The sequence below is a fragment of the Archocentrus centrarchus genome, chromosome 1 (assembly GCF_007364275.1).
Source record: "Archocentrus centrarchus isolate MPI-CPG fArcCen1 chromosome 1, fArcCen1, whole genome shotgun sequence".
Lineage (NCBI taxonomy): Eukaryota > Metazoa > Chordata > Actinopteri > Cichliformes > Cichlidae > Archocentrus > Archocentrus centrarchus.
This window is the reverse complement of record NC_044346.1, coordinates 1,233,023-1,251,663: the sequence shown is the minus strand read 5'-3', so window position 1 is coordinate 1,251,663 and position 18,641 is coordinate 1,233,023. Positions and strand designations below refer to the sequence as shown.

The window sequence follows — 18,641 nt, the reverse complement described above, 5'->3', positions numbered from 1 at the left end:
GCTTGACTGTAATCTCTTTCCTGAATATTTTTTTGTTATATATTTAAATGTGCAACTAAAATAGAAGAAGCAGGTTAACCTTCTGGCTCAAACAGTGCAGGGAACGGGAAGAGTGCTGTTCTTCAAAGGCATGACAACCACTCTGTCCCAGTTGGCTCGTTAATATAAAATAATGAGAACTACTGTGTACTTTACGTGGGCACGATGTCTGTAACTTTAAACCTATAGTCACTGTGTTCAGTGTCTCCTCTCTGTCTTTTCAGGCTAACATTAACTCTGTCATGTCCCATGGATCTAAAAAACTTCCCAATGGATGTTCAGACATGCATCATGCAACTGGAGAGCTGTAAGTACACTACGAATTCATACTCATGCACATAAATTCAGGTATGTGATAAGCTATCAGGCAGTCAGATCTTGATGAACAGTGTTTCTTTATAAAATCACCTTTCATTCATAGCAGTGCAGTTCTGAGAGTTTTTACATCGCATTCCCTTCCAGACACAACCCCAAAGGGGATTTGTGTCTCCAGCTGGAATCAAACCAGTGACCTTGTGCTTTCCAAGTAAATGTGCTAACCACTACACCACTGGAGACATCTTAAGGATAAGGCGGGCAATTAAATATTCACCCTAGCAAGTTGTCGCATTGCTCTAGATTTTACTATGTGAAGAATACATGTTCAGGACAAGGCTCAGAGAGACACAAGGCAAGATGACGAATCATCATCTAGGAGCTCCGACTCTGTCAAATCTGAACAAAATAAATAAGAAAACAGGCATAAAGATGAGGTGTGCCCATCAGGAGTATCACTGTTCAATTCAATTCAGTTTTTTCAATTCAATTCAATTTTCAATTCAATTTTATTTATATAGCGCCAAATCACAGCAAACAGTCACCTCAAGGTGCTTTATATTATAGATAAAGACCCTACAATAATACAGAGAAAACCCAACAGTCAAAACGACCCCCTATGAGCAGCACTTGGTGACAGTGAGAAGGAAAAACTCCCTTTTAACAGGAAGAAACCTCCAACAGAACCAGGCTCAGGGAGGGGAGAGAGACAGGACAAAAGACACACTGTGGAAGAGAGACAGAGATTAATAATAACTAGTGATTAAATACAGAGTGGGGTATATACATTGGAGTCTATTAGATAAATATGATTCAAACCACTGCAGTGCAGTACCTTTAATACCTATAGCAAGCTCTAATCTCTGTAATAAAATGTTATGGTCAACAGTATCAAAAGCTGCACTGAGGTCCAACAGGACAAGAACAGAGATGAGTCCACTGTCAGAGGCTGTAAGAAGATCATTTGTAACCTTCACTAATGCTGTTTCTGTACTGTGATGAATTCTGAAACCTGACTGAAACTCTTCAAATAAACCGTTCCTCTGCAGATGATCAGTTAGCTGTTTTACAACTACTCTTTCAAGAATCTTTGAGAGAAAAGGAAGGTTGGAGATTGGCCTATAATTAGCTAAGACAGCTGGGTCAGTGATGGCTTTTTAAGTAATGGTTTAATTACAGCACCTTGAAGGCCTGTGGTACATAGCCAACTAATAAAGACTGATTGATCATATTAAAGATTGAAGCATTAATTAATGGAAGGACTTCTTTGAGCAGTCTATCAGGAATGGGGTCTAATAGTTACAGTGGTGTAAATGTGGGGTGTAAAGTGTTATAAGGATGAGCAAAACAAAAGCCAAATGGAAAGTAAAATATGCCGATGAGGGCACGAGAGGGAACTGGATGATCAGGCCAGGTGAGGTCTTTGGCTCAGGTGCTCCAAATCAAACTGATTGCTTCAGCTGTGTTACCTCCAACACCTTTAGGGACACTTCAAAAAACAGTGTCCTTGTCTCCTCATCAGCAGCAACCGTCACAACTGACACACTGTGTCATTCTGTGTTGCTCATACATCCGCACACTCTTCTTCTTTCAGCTGCTCCCTTCAGGGCTGACCACAGCAGATCATCCACCTCCATCTCACCAACCCTCACACATACACAGAAAAATCTGAAAAAATTCACATTCAGAACTCGCCTGAGATACGTCATATTTGCCAAGCCAAGCCAAGTTTATTTATAAAGCACTTTAAAAACAGCAACCACTGACCAAAGTGCTGTACATAAGACACATCCATCCATCCATTTCCATCCATTTTCTTCCGCTTATCTGGGGCCGGGTCGCGGGGGCAGAAGCCTAAGCAGAGAAGCCCAGGCTTCCCTCTCCCCAGCCACCTCCTCCAGCTCATCCGGAGGGACCCCAAGGCGTTCCCAGGCCAGCCGAGATACATAATCTCTCCAGCGTGTCCTGGGTCTACCACGGGGCCTCTTCCCGGCCTTTGTAAAATTTACAAAGATAAAAGATTTAAAAATTTACACACAAATAAACAACTATAAAATGCATAATTTATCCTAACAATAAATCAATAACATAATACATACCAATAAAACTATAAAATGCATGATTTATCCTAACAATAAATCAATAGCATAATACAAACAAATAAAACCAATAATAAAAAGCATAATTTATCCTAGAAATAAATAAATTACAAATTTCAATAGACAGCCGCTCCTATTAATCAAAGGCCAAGCGAAACAAGTGGGTCTTAAGAGCAGACTTAAACGTGACCAATGAAGAGGCCTGTTTAATCTCTATTGGCAAAGCCTTCCAGAGTTTTGGAGCTGCCACAGCAAAGGCTCTGTCTCCTCTGAGCCTCCGCTGTGTCCTCGGCACATCCAGAAAAAGCCGATCAGCTGATCTGAGTGACCGGGAAGGAGTATGTACGTGCAGCAATTCGGAAAGATGAGGTGGGGCAACGCCATGACGTCACTTAAAAACAAATAAAAGGATTTTAAAATGAACTCTAAAATACACGGGCAGCCAGTGCAGTGAGGATAAAACAGGGGTAATATGCTCTCTCTTTCGCGATCCCGTCAATAGGCGCGCAGCAGCATTTTGAACCAGTTGCAGACGGGCTAGAGCAGACTGGCTAACACCAACATATAAAGCATTGCAGTAATCCAGTCTAGTGGTAATAAAAGCATGGATCACAACTTCAAAATGCTTCTTCGATAGTATATTTTTTATTTTTGCCAGCTGCCTCAAATGAAAGAAGCTAGATCTCACCACTGCACTGATCTGATCCTCCAATTTAAAATTCTCGACCATAATAAAACCCAAATTTGTGACAGACGGCTTTACATATTGTGATAATGACCCCACGTCCACGGGGGAAGATCCACCGTGGACGCTAGGGCCAAAAACAACCACCTCTGTCTTTTTCTCATTAAAATTCAAGAAATTTAGAGCCATCCATATTTCCAAGTTTTCTTCAGTAACAGATGAATCCAGCTGTGCTAACAGCTACTTGGTGACCATGTGCCAAAATGTAGCTACAGCTGACATTTAAAGAACCCATTTGGTGAGCTGTTGTGGGAAACTGCTCTATTGATTGTGAAACACACTTGTGCTGCAGGTTGGCATTTGCAGCTTTTATCAGCTAAACATTTTTTGAGCAGTTCTCACTGACAGGAGATCCACTTCAGAAAGCGAGGCTGTGGCTCCGGACAGCTGTTAATTTCCTGAGATAATCAGGAGCTAATTACAGCTGAAATCATTTCTGCTGTGGCTCAGAATGAAATTAAAACCACTGATCCTTGTAGATAAAGCTTAAATCCGCCCATCCTCCACAGACAAATAGCTGCAGCCTGAGTGTGGATTCGGACTTCTGTAAAGGACGGATACCACAGCTGCTCAAAAGCAACGAGAAGAAGAAGCTGAAAGTAAAGTTTCTCAGGTTAATGCTGTATGGTTGAACATACAGCAGCTCAGCTCTCGCTCCACCTCTCATGTTTTATTATTCAGCATAACCGCGTCGGCCGCTCCTGTTCGTGATCTATGTGAACACGTATATTCCATACTCCAGTGATACGTCTGCTCCGATTTATCAGCGCACCCACAGAGACTCGGTGCATGACATTGAATATTTAGCGTGCTGCTTCTGTCTGCGCACGCAGGAAGTTGATGCTGCAAAGAACAGAATGATTTAAAAGTCTGTTGACGTTGCAGTGACTGTGATACTCTAGAAATCTGTGGATGAAGATAAGATTCATTCATCCGTACTACAGTATTTTTAGTATGTCCCGTCTCCCCCATAATTTGGCATATCTTTTTAAGGAAATGTTCATGTTTAACAATATTGATTCAGCCTGCCCAATCAGGAGCTTGGCTTTGCCTCAGGGGACGGAGTCCTCAAAGAGCTTATTCATCCTCACTGGTAGTTTCAGTCCTCTCCCACCCATCCAGAGGCATTTCCATACTTAGGCCTATTTAAACACACACACACACACACACACACACACAAACACACACACACACACACACACACACACACACACACACACACACACGAGATTATTTGTATTGTTGCTTCCTGTGATGTCAGAGGAAATGTGGGGACACGCACACATAAACAGAGAGAGAGGAAATGAGTTGAGTCATGGTATGATGCATGTTTGAGGAGAGAAAATCTCCCTTAGTCCAATCTTCATTTCACCTCAATATTGTTTGTTTTGTAACACTATATATAATTGGAGGCTAATGTGACGTGCAGCCTCACTCTGCTCAGGTCATTTGTGTAATGTGGAGATGTGAGTGTTTGGGGCTGATGCAGACACTGTGACCAGCAGAGCTCGTAAGTGCTCTGAGTTGACAGTCAGAGACGCTCCTGCGACCTGAGGCGATTGTAAGATTAAAAAAAATCCCGAGCTGAGCACAGATGCTCGTGTGGAAGGCTGCAGGCATGGTCTCCTCTGATTTTCTTTCTTCTTCTTTTTTTTTTTAACATGCATACACTTTTCACACACTTTTAGCTGAAGCTTAAGAAGCATGATGAACTAATTCTTTTTGTGTATGGCTGCAGGCATGTACCAGCACGTACCAGCTGGTTTCTGCGTTCACCAAAAAGCCCCACAGTGCTCTGACTGCACGGACGTGGCTTGCACTCTCTCCACCATTACCCTCACACATTAGTTTGATTCCAGCCATAGCACTCACGGATACAGTAGAAGAGACATCATCATAGAAAGCTGAATATAAGATGTATGTGTGAGTAAATAGCATGAAAATAAGAATAATATCAGAGCATCTGTTTGCATTAACATCCAGCTTCCTGCATCATCCAGCCACCTCTCCCCTGTTCCTGCGCATTCACTGTAGCTTTGAAGCACATTTTCAATGCAGCCTCTGATGTGTGTGGCGATATCTACGCTGGTGGTGCATTTGGCCGTGAGCTCTGTCTGAAAGGTTTTCAGCAGCACTAAAACTACCCAATGTCATGAGTGGTGAGGACAGGACCCGAGTACAAGTTGCAGAAACAGGGGAGGTTATTAACAAAAAGGAGGCGTTACTGGCAAAATGAGAAGTCCATGAAAACACAAAGTCCAAGTGTGAAAACTGAACCTGGCACTAAGAAAACAAGTAGAACTAAAACAGAGCAGGAAATCAGCATCGTGGCAGAGACAAGACTATAAATACTCAGAGGAAAAGTCGAGTCTCTGTGTAAAATGTAAATAAACTCTGGATGCTGTGATTTGGAGCTCCCATAAACCTGCATTTTATTCTCAATAGAACCCAGGTGTTTAAACTGAGAAAATTAATTTTCAGAAAAATATGAGCTCAGTTTGAATTTGAAGCTGTTACAGGTCTGTGTTTCCCATTGTGCGGCATTCCCTCTGATTTAACAACAGTCTGTAAACATCTGGGAACTGAGGAGAGCAGCTGCTGGAGAGGAATGTTGTCCCGTTCTGTCTGATAGAGGATTCTAGCTGCTCAGCAGTCCTGGGTCTGCTTTGTCCTGTTTTTGGTTCCTAATGCTCCAAAGCTGGTCAAAGGTCTGGACTGCAGGTCAGTTCAGCACCTGGACTCTTCTACTACGAAGCCGTGCTGCTGGATTCATTTTAGCATCATCCTGCTGAAATATGAAGGCCTTCCCTGAAGAAGACGGTGTTGGGATGGGAGCACATCCTGCTCTGAGACCTGTTTATACCTTTCAGCACTGATGGAGCCTTTCCAGATGTGCCAGCTGTCAGTTCCACTGATGCACCCCCATACCATCAGAGAGGCGGGCTTTGAACTGAACTGATAACAGCTGGATGGTCTCTCTGCTCTATAGTCTGGAGAACTTGGCATCCATGCTTTCTGAAACAAATTTCAGATTTGGATTTGTCTGATCTCAGACCAGTTTTCCACTTTGTGTCAGTCCATTTTAAATGAGCTTTTTATTTATTTATTTTTAGCACCACTAACTTTTCCAGCCCTTTGCTGTCCCATCCCAACTTTCTGAGATGTGTTGCTGCCATAAATGGTTCGTTTCCTCAAATTACTGCCTTATGTTTTTGTTTACATTTTACACAGAGACCCAACACAGCTGGGCACAGGTGAGACAGTTACCAACAGGTGAAAACACAGCGAACAGTCACAAAGGAGGGAAAAGATCAGAATGTAAAACCAAGACAAGACATGGAAGAAAAGCATCCTTCAAAATAAAACAGGAAATAACCAAAAGAATAATAATGCTGAAACATGGGAGCCAAACAGAGACAAGGAAACACAGGAGGATGTTGTTGAAGCAGTAGCTCCCTGCAGCTCCAGAAAAGCTGATTTTTACCATCTGTGACAGCATGGCTGGTATTGTTTTCACCTTGTGCATGCGTGCATGCGTGCGTGCGTGCGTGCGTGGAGCAGAGACACCTACGTACTTGAACTATAAATACCTCAAAGGCAGATTTGGGTTTTTTGGCAGGTGTTTGTGTGTATGTGGTCTTACTGTGGACAGACTTTGTCAAAACTATAGCATCACAGCCACGACGAATGCAGCCACTGAGCACCTCAGTGGAGAGTAGAAAGAGAAGAATAGGCAGCTGTGGTTGTATTAGAGTGAAGTGTGGAGATGGTTTCAGATGCAGCAAGGTTCAGTTTACAATACACAGCTGAATGAATTCATCTGTGGCCTTCCTCATGGTTCATACCCCTTTTCCACAGACGCGATGCTGCTGGCAAATCTAGACTCAGTTCCACACATTTCCACCGTATCAGCCGGAGCTGGTATCTAAATCCTGGAGCCTCCATGGTACAACAGTGCAGCACCGAGCTTCTGTTTATGTGGTGCCAACACCCCCTATTAAATGAACATGCTCATAACTAGTGACCTCAGTTGACTTCCTAAGTTAATCACCATCTTTGCGTGATCACGTTTGTGTGAGTTGTTCAGCTTAATGAAGCCAGATAATGAAAGAATATCCCGGGTATGCTTTATGGTGCAGGCCCCCATGAATATTGCAGCAGCTGTGAACACACGGAGAATGGAAGACACATCTGCTACCCTGAAACACTGGAGGTCCAGAGACACAAGTGTGCAAACAAAATGCAATCTAGATAAATGAGTAAAGCTAACTCCTCACTACTCTTTAAAAATGAAAAACAGCAGAAAATCCTGTCAGAGATTTTACTCTATGGCCTGTTGCATTTTTTTATTTTTTTTATTAATTGTCTCTTCTTATTTTTTTATTTTTCAGTTGGTTACACCATGAACGACCTGATCTTTGAGTGGCAGGAGAACGGACCTGTTCAAGTGGCCGAGGGCCTCACGCTCCCACAGTTCATCCTCAAAGATGAATCAGACCTCAGATACTGCACCAAGCACTACAACACAGGTAACACATGTGCACAGACACACACACACTGCCAGAAGCATCGGGATGCAGGTAAGATGCACACAGGGTGAAATGGTTGCCATGTTTCATCAGTCATGTTTGTGCTGCAGGGATCAAGTCAAGGAAAATAAAATGTAAAAAAAAAAAGAAAAAGCTGCAAGAGGGGGAGAAACAAACCAACTGACCCAGGAGGGTGCAGTCCTAACCACACACAGCAGACAAATATGGATGTGGTGTGTGTGACCTGGGGCTCTGTGTGGGGGTGGGAAAGCTCAGTGACTCAGAAGAGGTTCAGAGACGGACCGTGATTATAGACATTTGATGCATTTCTAAATGACTAAAAGCAAGGCAGTCTTGTTAGTTAATAAAGTGTGGCCACAGTTTAAAAAAAAAAAAGTAATCAAATGATCACCTGTCCATTCGCTCATCCAAAACCTCGAGTGGGGCAGTTTTCCAGCTCTGGATATGGTCTGCAGGATTTTGAATCCATAATTGAGAATGTCTCTGCTTTATTGCAGGAAAATTCACTTGTATCGAGGTGCGCTTTCACCTGGAGCGTCAGATGGGCTACTACCTGATCCAGATGTACATCCCCTCTCTGCTCATTGTCATCCTGTCCTGGGTTTCCTTTTGGATCAACATGGATGCCGCTCCTGCCCGAGTGGCACTGGGCATCACCACCGTCCTCACCATGACGACGCAGAGCTCAGGCTCCAGGACGTCACTGCCTAAGGTCTGTGTGTGTGTGTGTGTGTGTGTCTGTGTGCGTGTGTGTGTGTGTGTGTGTGTGTGTGTGTGTGTGTGTGTGTGTGTGTGTGTGTGTGTGTGTGTATATGTCTGTGTCTGTGTGTGTCTCTCTGTGTGTGTGTGTGTGTGTGTGTGTGTATATGTCTGTGTCTGTGTGTGTCTCTGTGTCTGTGCGTGTGTGTGTGTGTGTGTGTGTGTGTGTGTCCGTCTGCATGCAGTCTAACCGGACCCCCTCCTGAGGATAAGAACAAACAGAAGATTTGCACTTTTTCTGGGGAGACTTTGTGTCTCTGAGTCCTGCTTTTCTCCAGGATACGGCACTAAACCTTTAACTGTTGAAACCCAAACACTGTGTTTTTCTGTGTGGGGGAGGGGGTCCTCTCTCTCTCTGTATACGACAGGCGTCTGGCACTGTCATTTCATTATTTTGTTGTGTTAAGAAATTCCATTATTTGGCATGTAAAATGCATTACGCTTCTCCTCTCCACAGACCTTCAAGACACAGAGAACATCTGTAGCTACTGAATGCATAAAACTAAAGAATAATACATGACAAGTCGTACGTTCTGTGACTGTAATGGATGATGCAGTTCACAGTAGGTGGTCTTTAGCTGCTGCTGCCTGTCCAGCAGAGATAATGCTATATCACACATACACAGGCTGCCTCTCTGTTCTCACACAGATATACAAACACAGTGTAAAAACCTCGCAGTCTTACTCGTGACTCCACACGGAGTCCCTTTACTTTCTGTGAGGGTTTGGTTGCATTTTCTTCTCCTTTCTGCTGCAGATTTAGGCTTTCAGGTTAGTGACATTAAAGGCCGTTTTTCTTCCTACATTAAATATACTTTAACTTTCTTATATTATCGTTGTTGGTCATTTCCATAAACTGAGTAATACATTTGGATAAAAGCCTCAAGTACAATATTTGGACCAGAAGGTGGAGCATTAGGTTATCAGCTAACACGAGCTAACCAAAACAAAACCAAAAAGCACAAGAGTCCGAAACAGGGAGCCAGAATCAAAACAAAAGTTGGCAGCAAAAAGCTGAGCAAAAAGTCCAAAATAGAATGCTGGGAAAGGGGCAAAACAGAGGCCAGATAGTTCAAGGGCCAGCTGCGTCCAGGAGGCCGGCCAGCCAAAACAGAGATACTCTGGAGGCCGGCCACGAGGCAAGTCAGACAAAGCAAGTCAGGAAGCTGACCGTGTGGCCAACAGCAAAGGCCACACGGTCAGCCACACGTGGCCAGCAGAGACGGTGGAGATGTTTTGGAGGCCAGACACGACCCTACGATGGCTTGACCAGAGACTGACGGTGGAAGAATGGATGGAATCCACCAGAAGGCCAGACAGGATGCAGGCCCTCAGGGAGTCAGCGATGACCCAAGGCAGGTAACAGAGGAAGCGACTGGATACAGTCATTGGAGACTGGCATTGGAGGTGGTGCCGAGACCCTCTGGAGGCTTAGCAGAAGGCTGATGGAGACAGCAGCGTTCAGGCAGCTTGGTTGGACTCACAGGCTGGGACTCTGGTGAATCAGAATCCGGAAGCTCGGAAAGAGCAGGACCCTCTGGAGGCTTAGCAGGACGCCAACGGAGACGGAGAAACCTCAGGCAGCTTGGTCGGACTTACAGGCTAGGCCTCTGGTGAAGCAAAACCCAGAGGCTTGAACAGAGCGGGGCCCACTACCTCTGGCCCAGGCGACATGGAACCCACTGGAAACTCTGGCGGAGCAGGACCCATCGGCTCTGAAGAGCACTGAAGAGTCTGATGCTGACGAAGTCTCTGGTTGAGGCGCTAAAGCAACCGACTCCAAGCACTGACGAAGCGATGGTACTAAAGACTGCCACGGCTGCTGCTGACTGGGTTGTCTGTGAAGGCTCTGCGCCTACTGCTGCAGGTGTCTCTGAAGAGGCAGCAGATGCAGATGACTGTGCAGACTCTGAAGGCTCTGGCACAGATGATGGTTCCTGTGGTGGCTTTGACAAAGATGAAGACTGAGGTTGTGAAGCAGGCACTGCAGACTATGGAGACGCTGAAGACTGATGAGGCGGTGCTACAGATGCTGACTCTTAAGACTTGGTGGACCAGCGGGATGCTGCAGCTGAAGACTCAGATGCTGGTCATTCTGGCTGTGGCTCCATTTTGGTGGGGGCTCTGGAGTGGATGAAGACTGAGGAGGCACTGCAGGGGCTGAGGACTGAGGTGGAGGAGCCGGAGCTGCAGACGCTGAAGACTGAGGCGAAAACAGTGGCGCTACAGACACATGAACCTTACACAAAAGGATGAACGCAGAGACAAAGGCAAGACAAGGGTGGAAGGAACAAACAACATTAACAAGCAACCCAGAAAAATCCAGAAGCACCAAAATCCAAAACCCAAACCTCCAGAATACATAAATCACCTCCAATTCAAAACCTCAAGACCCTGGCTCAAAGACCCAGGGTCCATGACATAGCAGTGATGCAGCATAAGTCAAATGTAAACATAAAAGTAGCTTAACACTTCAGTTTAAGAATAACAAAAGTACACAAACTTTGCGACTCTTCAGGAGCTGCGCAGTACTGTCACATAATAAAACTGAAAAATATTTTCTGCCTGCGATGTTGGATGTTGGCTGCTTAAAGCCCTGTTTTTCACCATCTGCAGCAGTAATTTCCATCCACCGTTTGCCTTGCTAGTTGCACAGCTAGCGAGTGCAGCTAGCAAGCGCTCCAGTGATGCTCACTGAACTCATTTGTTCACCAGCTGCCAGCAGCTCCTCCTCACAGCCCGGTTCGTTGTTTCCACTTTCTTGCATACTTGCAAAGTTTCTGTGTTTTGTTGGAGGTTGTTGGAGGAGCTCCCTGCTTTCCTTCTGAAAATTTTACTGCATAATGTTAAATAATAGAAAAATACCCCCCCCCCCCCCCCCCAGTACCTTCCAGTCCCACTGCCCTATCCTATCATAAATCCTTCCTTACAATTTGTTATATGTGTTTTTAGGCTTTAAAACACAATCCCCTTACAGTTTCCAGTGCTGTGGTCCTCTGTCCTTCATTCTAACTCCTTTACTACCTGCCCTGCAGCTTACGTAGGCCGCACGTATCAGAGAACATCCACGCAAACGCCAGCCGAGTGTTACCTGTTTCAGCACGCCTCCTTCCTGAAGTGCATTGTGCTGCCATCCCTTCCCCAGGAAAAAAAACACACACCCTCAGCTGCTCACGATGTGCAAGAGTAAAGCCATGATTCATAGAGCAGCTCGACTTCTTCCATTGCTCCGTGTGCTTCACACACAGCACACTGTGAGGCTCTCGTGCTTTTCTATCACAGCTATCATTAGACTTAAAACCATGAAATTACAAACTGCACCAGGAGAAAAAAGAGAGATAAAGCTTTTCCTGGGAGTCTATATTTCGTATCAATCAGAGAAACACGTTTAGACCTTCCTACCATCTGCTCGCTCAGGGAACTTCCAGGCGTAATGATGCTAGTTTCCTGGAAACTGAGTGGTCAAGTAGGCAGTGATTTTCTGTCTTATCTTGAATACAACGTGCTGTGGAACAGGTTAGACCTGCAGCAGAAGCTGCCACGGTGATGTGCTGCGCCTTCTTGAGACTGAAAACTCAGGATTAACCCTGAAGTTACCTCAATAGACCGCCAAAACATCCTGACCTCTGTGCTCCCTCGTCCCTCTTTTCCTTCATCATCTTACCGGATGTTTTGCATGCACAAACTAAAGTCTGTTTATTACACATCATGCATCTGGTAGAGCGTGAGTGAGAACAAGCCCCATAGTCTTGTTCTGGTATCGTGTATGCATGAGAAAAAATCAGACATGGAGCACTTGGTTACATAAGCCTTATTAACTCATCAGGACACTCATCCCTCCCTCACATACTGTACACACACACGCACACCTCAGCCATTTGGGCGAGCCTGCACATGTGTGTGTGGAGGTTAGGAGGTTTCTCATGTTTCCAGTGCTTAACAGAGCTTTGCACTCCAGTATGTTACATGTGTCTGAATAAGTCATCGTCTCATAAAGGAGTGCAGTTGCGTCTTTTTGACACCATGGGCGTCACAGTGGCACACACACACACACACACACACACACACACACACACACACACACACACACACACACACGGCTGAGCATGTTGGGCAGCAGCTGAAGCCCTGAAATAAAATCTGTAATTATTGTATAAAAATACGAGTGCAACATCTGTGCAGTCACTAACATCAAAACCACAATTATGTCTGAGGCTCACCGTGTGTGTGTGTGTGTGTGTGTGTGTGTGTGTGTGTGTGTGTGTGTGTGTGTGTGTGTGTGTGTGTGTGTACAGGTCTCTTATGTGAAGGCCATAGACATCTGGATGGCTGTGTGTCTTCTCTTCGTCTTCTCTGCACTGTTGGAGTACGCCGCCGTCAACTTTGTGTCACGGCAACACAAAGAGCTGCTGCGCTTCAGACGGCACAACAAGAATAAGAGCAAGGTACCGAAAAGTCCCACACTGAACAGCACAGTGAACACAGCATCATCCAGAGTGAGCAGGCAGCAAACTTAATGACAAATACCACTTCAGCACCTACACATTTTCTGACCTGCACAGGCGTGTGGATCCACGCACAGACTGGTGGAGCGTGCTCTGGTCTGAGGCTGCCATCTTGTGGTGACATGTAACTATCGCAGTGTGCTGTTCAGAAACAGCATGAGGTGAAAGGCCCGCAACCCACTCTGATGAGTGTAACTCTGTGCTGGTGAAGTCACTGAAAGGGCAGAAATTAGGGCTGCTCCTCATGACTAATTCAGTAGTTGATCACACAGGAGAAAAAATCAGACTCGTCTAAAAGTCAGAAACGCAGCATGTCGGCTGAGGTTAAATCTTGTTTGTACCGACACTGTTGATGTTTAAGAGCCATTTGAAATATTTAATTCAGCGAATTTTCTGCCTCATTGGACGTACACAGTTTAGGAATCTTTGAGTCCGTGCAGAAAGAGATCTGGGTTCAAATAAAGTTGTGTTATTGGGAACTTGAATGTGATGTATTTCAACTTCTATTATCTTAATTCAACACGTATTTGTGGGGAAATGACATCAAAACTGTATTTTTGCTTCATCACGAGGAGAAAAAAGTCCTTCACATTAGTTCACATTAGTTTGCAGTGAAGCTCATTTTCTTTAAAGAACTGTGAAATCTTGTGTCTTCACGGAGAAACGCTGCCTATTAATAAAATGTCAGAGTGTAGTTTAACCGGCTAATATTTCTGTTGCTGGTTAATCAGAACAGCGGCGGCGGCCTTTGAGCTCCTTCACCTTTCTCTGATGGAAACAGGAACTTGTGCTCAGCACCTGCAGCTTCTTACGCTGCTGTCAGATGTCTGTGTGAAGATCACGTCCATCAGTTCCTCTAAAACGCACTGAATGTGTTTCAGTTTCATTCAGCTGTTTATAAAATTTGAAAAATGCTCCATTTGTCTGCAAATTCTTTATTATGTCCATTTTCATCAATTACAATAAAATATTAAACTTTATTTTTGAAGCACTTCTCAGAAACGTGCACGAGAGGAAAAACCTCATCAGCCAAATGGTTAAAAAATCAGGTAATTAAAAGAACAGCAAACATTATTTGCTTTGGGTTTATATGCATTAGTAGGCAGCAGATGGCTGTCATGCTATTCATCATGAAGCTGTGCTTAAAAACAACTCCAAGTGGCACCTCCGGACCTGAAAAGTGGAGCAGGGCTCTGTTAGGCTGCAGCATCGTGAAGGAAACGCGACACAGTCGGACGAGTTCTGTGTGATTATTTCAGGATTTTTACAGTAATCAACAAAATGAAACTGATTCTGTCCACGTTTTTAAAATGTCCTTCTCTATTTTTACTCTCATTAGAAAGAAAGTGGGTTGAAGTCGAGTGGGAGAATTTCAGGGAGGCTGTAAACACCCGATTTAATACTTCCATCTGAGGTTCACGTTTCCATCGGAGAACAACGTTCCAAAGTTTGACGAAGGAGAGCGGGAGGGAGAAATTCATGAAGTTAGAAGCAGACCTGTCCCCGTGTGTGACAGCAGACATGAAGAGTGGCTGCTTCTCACTGTGCATGTTTGAGTCTTCTCACTGTGTCAGTGCATGATGGCTGTAACTGCATCGGTCTGCTGGTTCTGTGTTTCTCTGGCCATCCAAACTGTGGATGAGCCCGTGGTCGATGCATGATCGTGACCTCTGGGGGGCCGGGAGGGGGGGGGGGGGGGCATTCAGTCAACTCACAGACACAAACTGCACATGCTAAGATTTATTACAACTGTGTCCTGATGAAAATGAGCACATAGTCAATATGTAACTGAGTTTATGATGAGGAATCAGATCCTGTGGGTTTGAATATGATTTCTGAATGTTTTATAAAGTTGAATCAAGTAGGTGTAACTGCCTCTGAAAATTATATTTCAACAGCGTTCATGTGAACACAATGAAACGTTAAAACGCACACATGAAAACACGGAGAAGGAAACTTTTGTGAAAAGACACAAAAATGCTTTTTGAAGGTTCCTTTTAGCACGCAGGCGTGAGCAGTTTATCACTACACAACACTCCCCTGCAACAAAAGCTGTTTTCATTCAAATGAGGTTTATTTCAGCCCACAGCAGCATCTTTACCTCATACATTTTTAATATCCAGTTCTTCAACATGCATTGTTTATGTCTGTATTTTTGTCAGTCTGTGAAAGCAGCTGACCTGGAAAAGTTCACACAAACATTTCCCTGCGTTGACTGAATGAGTGAGCGGCCCGGCCCCGTGCTTGGATGCAATCCGCTTTTCTTTTGTTCTTCCTTTTGGTTTCTGTGTGTTGATGTGTGGTGTGCATGCTGTCGGTCGGTAGATCAGAGGAGGTGCGGTTGATCCAGAGGAGCTAGCTGAGTCCCTTCGTCGTATTAACACCGACAACGGCCTCAAAGCGTCAGACCCTCTGTATGGATCTATGACCAACATCTACACCAGCAATCACAGGGTAATGCCACACTGCACGGGTGTGTGTGTGTGTGTGTGTCTGTGTGTGTGCATTTGTGTGCATATTTCACTTGCATGAGCTAACCAGTCCTCTTCCATCAGTCTGACGCATACGCTGGGTTAGACAGAGGCTTTAGCTGCTTTCAGGATCAGAATCTGAATGAATTCATAAGATCAGATTCCAGATGTGTTAAGGATTCTAATTTAGATATCTCAGCTTGATTTAGCACAGCATGGCTCAGTTTAGCTTGGCTTAGTTTAGGTGTCAGGATCCGTGCTCAGAAACTTGAATCTCAGAGATGGGATTTTTTTTAGCAGCTCATTTTCTTTCATTTCCCCTCAGCTGCATTTCCCCGTCCCTTCTGCAGCACCTTTGCAGCAGGTCACTGAACTACTGTCAGCATTTAGCTTCAGCCTCAGCCTGTGTGGGTTATCTGTCAGACAAAACTGCTGCTCTGTGTCCAGAAATATAGATCAAATACACATCACTCGGTGATGAGGCTGGTCACAGGCTGCAGAGCTGGTTTCACAGCCCTTTACTGTGGCCAATAAAGTTTATGAATAAAGTAACAAAAATCTAAACTGAGTTCAGAACACGACTACACAAAAACCAAAGGAGCGCTGAAGAAACACAGACTGAGGAGAATGCAGCTGTTCATCCACCAAAGGGTAACCTTGGTCACAGGAGGGTAACGAGACACAGGTGAAGGCGACCAATGACAGCGGGGCCGGAGGGGGAAGTAACACAGGAGACAGAAAAGCTCATTTCGGCTGCTCCCGCGCCACAAGGGGTCGCCACAGGAGGTCGCCCCACATGTTTGTTTTATTTCGGATGCCCTTCCTGATACAATCCCAGAGGAGATTTGTGTCTCCGACTGGAAGGGAAAAAATAACAGTAACCTCACAGACCGGGGGTGGGGGGGGGTTCATGAAATCTACAAATACAAACAGTGAAGACCTAAATCATAACAATACTCTAAATACTGTACAAGAAATAAAAATCAAATCTAAGCAATAAACAAAACTGAGATCATGATGCTCGCCTCATTGATCAGAATATTAATAAGACTTCATGTTTTGAAGCACTTGATGGAAACACTTTGAGAGCCACCCAGAAACAGGAAATCCTCGTTAAATGAAAATGTGAAAGGTTTTTTCTTTTATGCGTTTTTGATGTTTATGGAAACAAGTGTGAGGCTTTTAAAGGGAGGTGCTCTTACACGTTTGACTGAGACTGTGGGTTTTACTGAAGGAGACAAACATGCAGCGCGTCAGCAGCCGAGTCTGAGCCGCCTCCACCCACAGTTTGATCTCTGAGGACAGATTAGCCTGCAGGGGGATTTCATTAACAGCTGTCTTGTTATTCTCATTAATCCTCTGATTATCTGATGTCACCTTTCACAGAGTGTCTGTTGTCCATCATCAGCTCATTTTATCTTATTTACCTGTTTACAGTGCTGTGAAACAGTATCTGGCATTTTTAATAGTAATAATAATAAATACAGTTTTTTTTTAATGATGATTTCACTCATTAAGGGAACAAAGCTCTCCAAACCTATCTGCCCGTTGTGCAAAAGTAACTGCCCCCTAAACCACTGGCTGTGCCGCCCTTGGCAGTCCGAGCTGGCGGTGAGTGTTTCACGCCGCTGTGGAGGAATTTTGGCCCACTCTGCTTTGCAGAATTGTTTGAATTCAGCCACATTGGAGGGTTTTCCAGCATGAACGGCCTCTTTAAGGTCATGCCAAAGCATCTCAGTCTAATTTAAGTCCGGACTTTGATTTAAGATGGCGGCTCCCCGTGTTTCATTATCAGATGGAAAGCAGATGTGCTCTAATATTATTAGATGCAATAAATATGAATATTGGAGTTCTGCAGTGTGCGAACAGGCTCTGCGCCTGCCCCACATGCTGGTGAGGATGTGGGTGGATTGTTTTCTTGTTTTTGGACTTTGACTCGGCCGAAAGCTTCATTTTGTTTTTCTGAGCCATTCAGACACATACACCTCTGATGTGGTGCCTTGCTCAGAGGTCCAGGCAGTGAACTGATTATTAAATAATCTGTGACCCCCTCCTCCCCCTCCCCTTCCTCCTCATGTCTTCAACAGGAAGTACATGAGAGCAGGCTGACCTCTGCAGCTGCCGTGACCTCCACTCCCAGCAACAGCAAGGACTCGAAGGCCAGCGCCAACAACGCCGTGACTGCGCTGAACACCCCGGGAGCCACAACGAACACTACCCAGAATGCACCTGGAGTAGGTGGTGGGGGTAAAAGCACGGAAGAAATGAGGAAGCTATTCATCGACCGAGCCAAAAAGATTGACACTGTGTCGAGGGCCGGCTTCCCTCTGGCCTTCCTCTTCTTCAACATATTCTACTGGGTCCTGTACAAGATACTGCGACATGAAGACGTGCATAAGCAGTAGAGACAGAAAGAACACCAGTTATTCATATACTCTGTGCACACACAAGCATCTGTGTACTTCATAAGAGGACACTTCATCAGCTACATTTGTTTCCTTTTCCCTTAACCTCAGCCCTGCGAGCAGTCAGGATGACCTCTGTACTTAAATCTGTGACAGCATGAAGAATTAGCGGAGGATAGAATAGTCAGATCTTAAAATGCCTGAAAACCATGAACAACGTTAAAAATAATCTGATAATAATTCTGATAATCTTTGATAAGAATTCTGTGACTAGTTTTGTGGCATTAAAGTTAAAAATGAGAGGGAGTATTGAAGAGCGCGTGGCAGACGTGACTAGCACAGAAAGCTCTCGTTTATGACTGAGTCATAACAGCCATGTGGAATTTATTATTTCTGGTCTAATGATATTTTAGTGTGTGTGTGTGTGTGTGTGTGTGTGTGTGGGGAGGGGGGGGGGGGGGGGGGGGGTCTGACCTGCCAAAGATAAAGAGGGGGATTTCAGTTGTGGCTCTGTTAACTGAAACCAGCTTGATCAATAGTGTGAAGGTTGCTGTGACTCACGCAGCTGAGCAGGTGCTTGTTGTTTCTGTTGCACAGTGAATCTCAGCCAAACACTAACCGAAAAAAAAATGACACCAAAGCAAAGTGCAAGAAACTGCAATTCCCCTAATGGCCACTACAGGGCGTATCCTAAAGTAACCACTATGACCAACTTCACCCTTCATAACAACCAGATCTGGCTAAATTCTATTC

At 44.7% G+C, this 18,641-nt stretch overlaps 1 protein-coding gene across 1 annotated transcript in view; it reads left to right on the top strand.

Moving 5' to 3' along the window:
* glra3 (glycine receptor, alpha 3) overlaps positions 1 to 18,295 on the top strand; it is a 72,538-nt gene extending 54,243 nt beyond the window's left edge. The window contains exons 5-9 of the mRNA XM_030731627.1: positions 264 to 346; positions 7,590 to 7,727; positions 8,246 to 8,460; positions 12,803 to 12,952; positions 17,571 to 18,295. Of these exons, the coding sequence (XP_030587487.1) occupies positions 264 to 346; positions 7,590 to 7,727; positions 8,246 to 8,460; positions 12,803 to 12,952; positions 17,571 to 17,888 (904 nt within the window). The 3' untranslated portion in view covers positions 17,889 to 18,295. The remainder of the gene's footprint in view (positions 1 to 263; positions 347 to 7,589; positions 7,728 to 8,245; positions 8,461 to 12,802; positions 12,953 to 17,570) is intronic.
* The last annotated feature ends 346 nt before the right edge of the window (positions 18,296 to 18,641 follow it).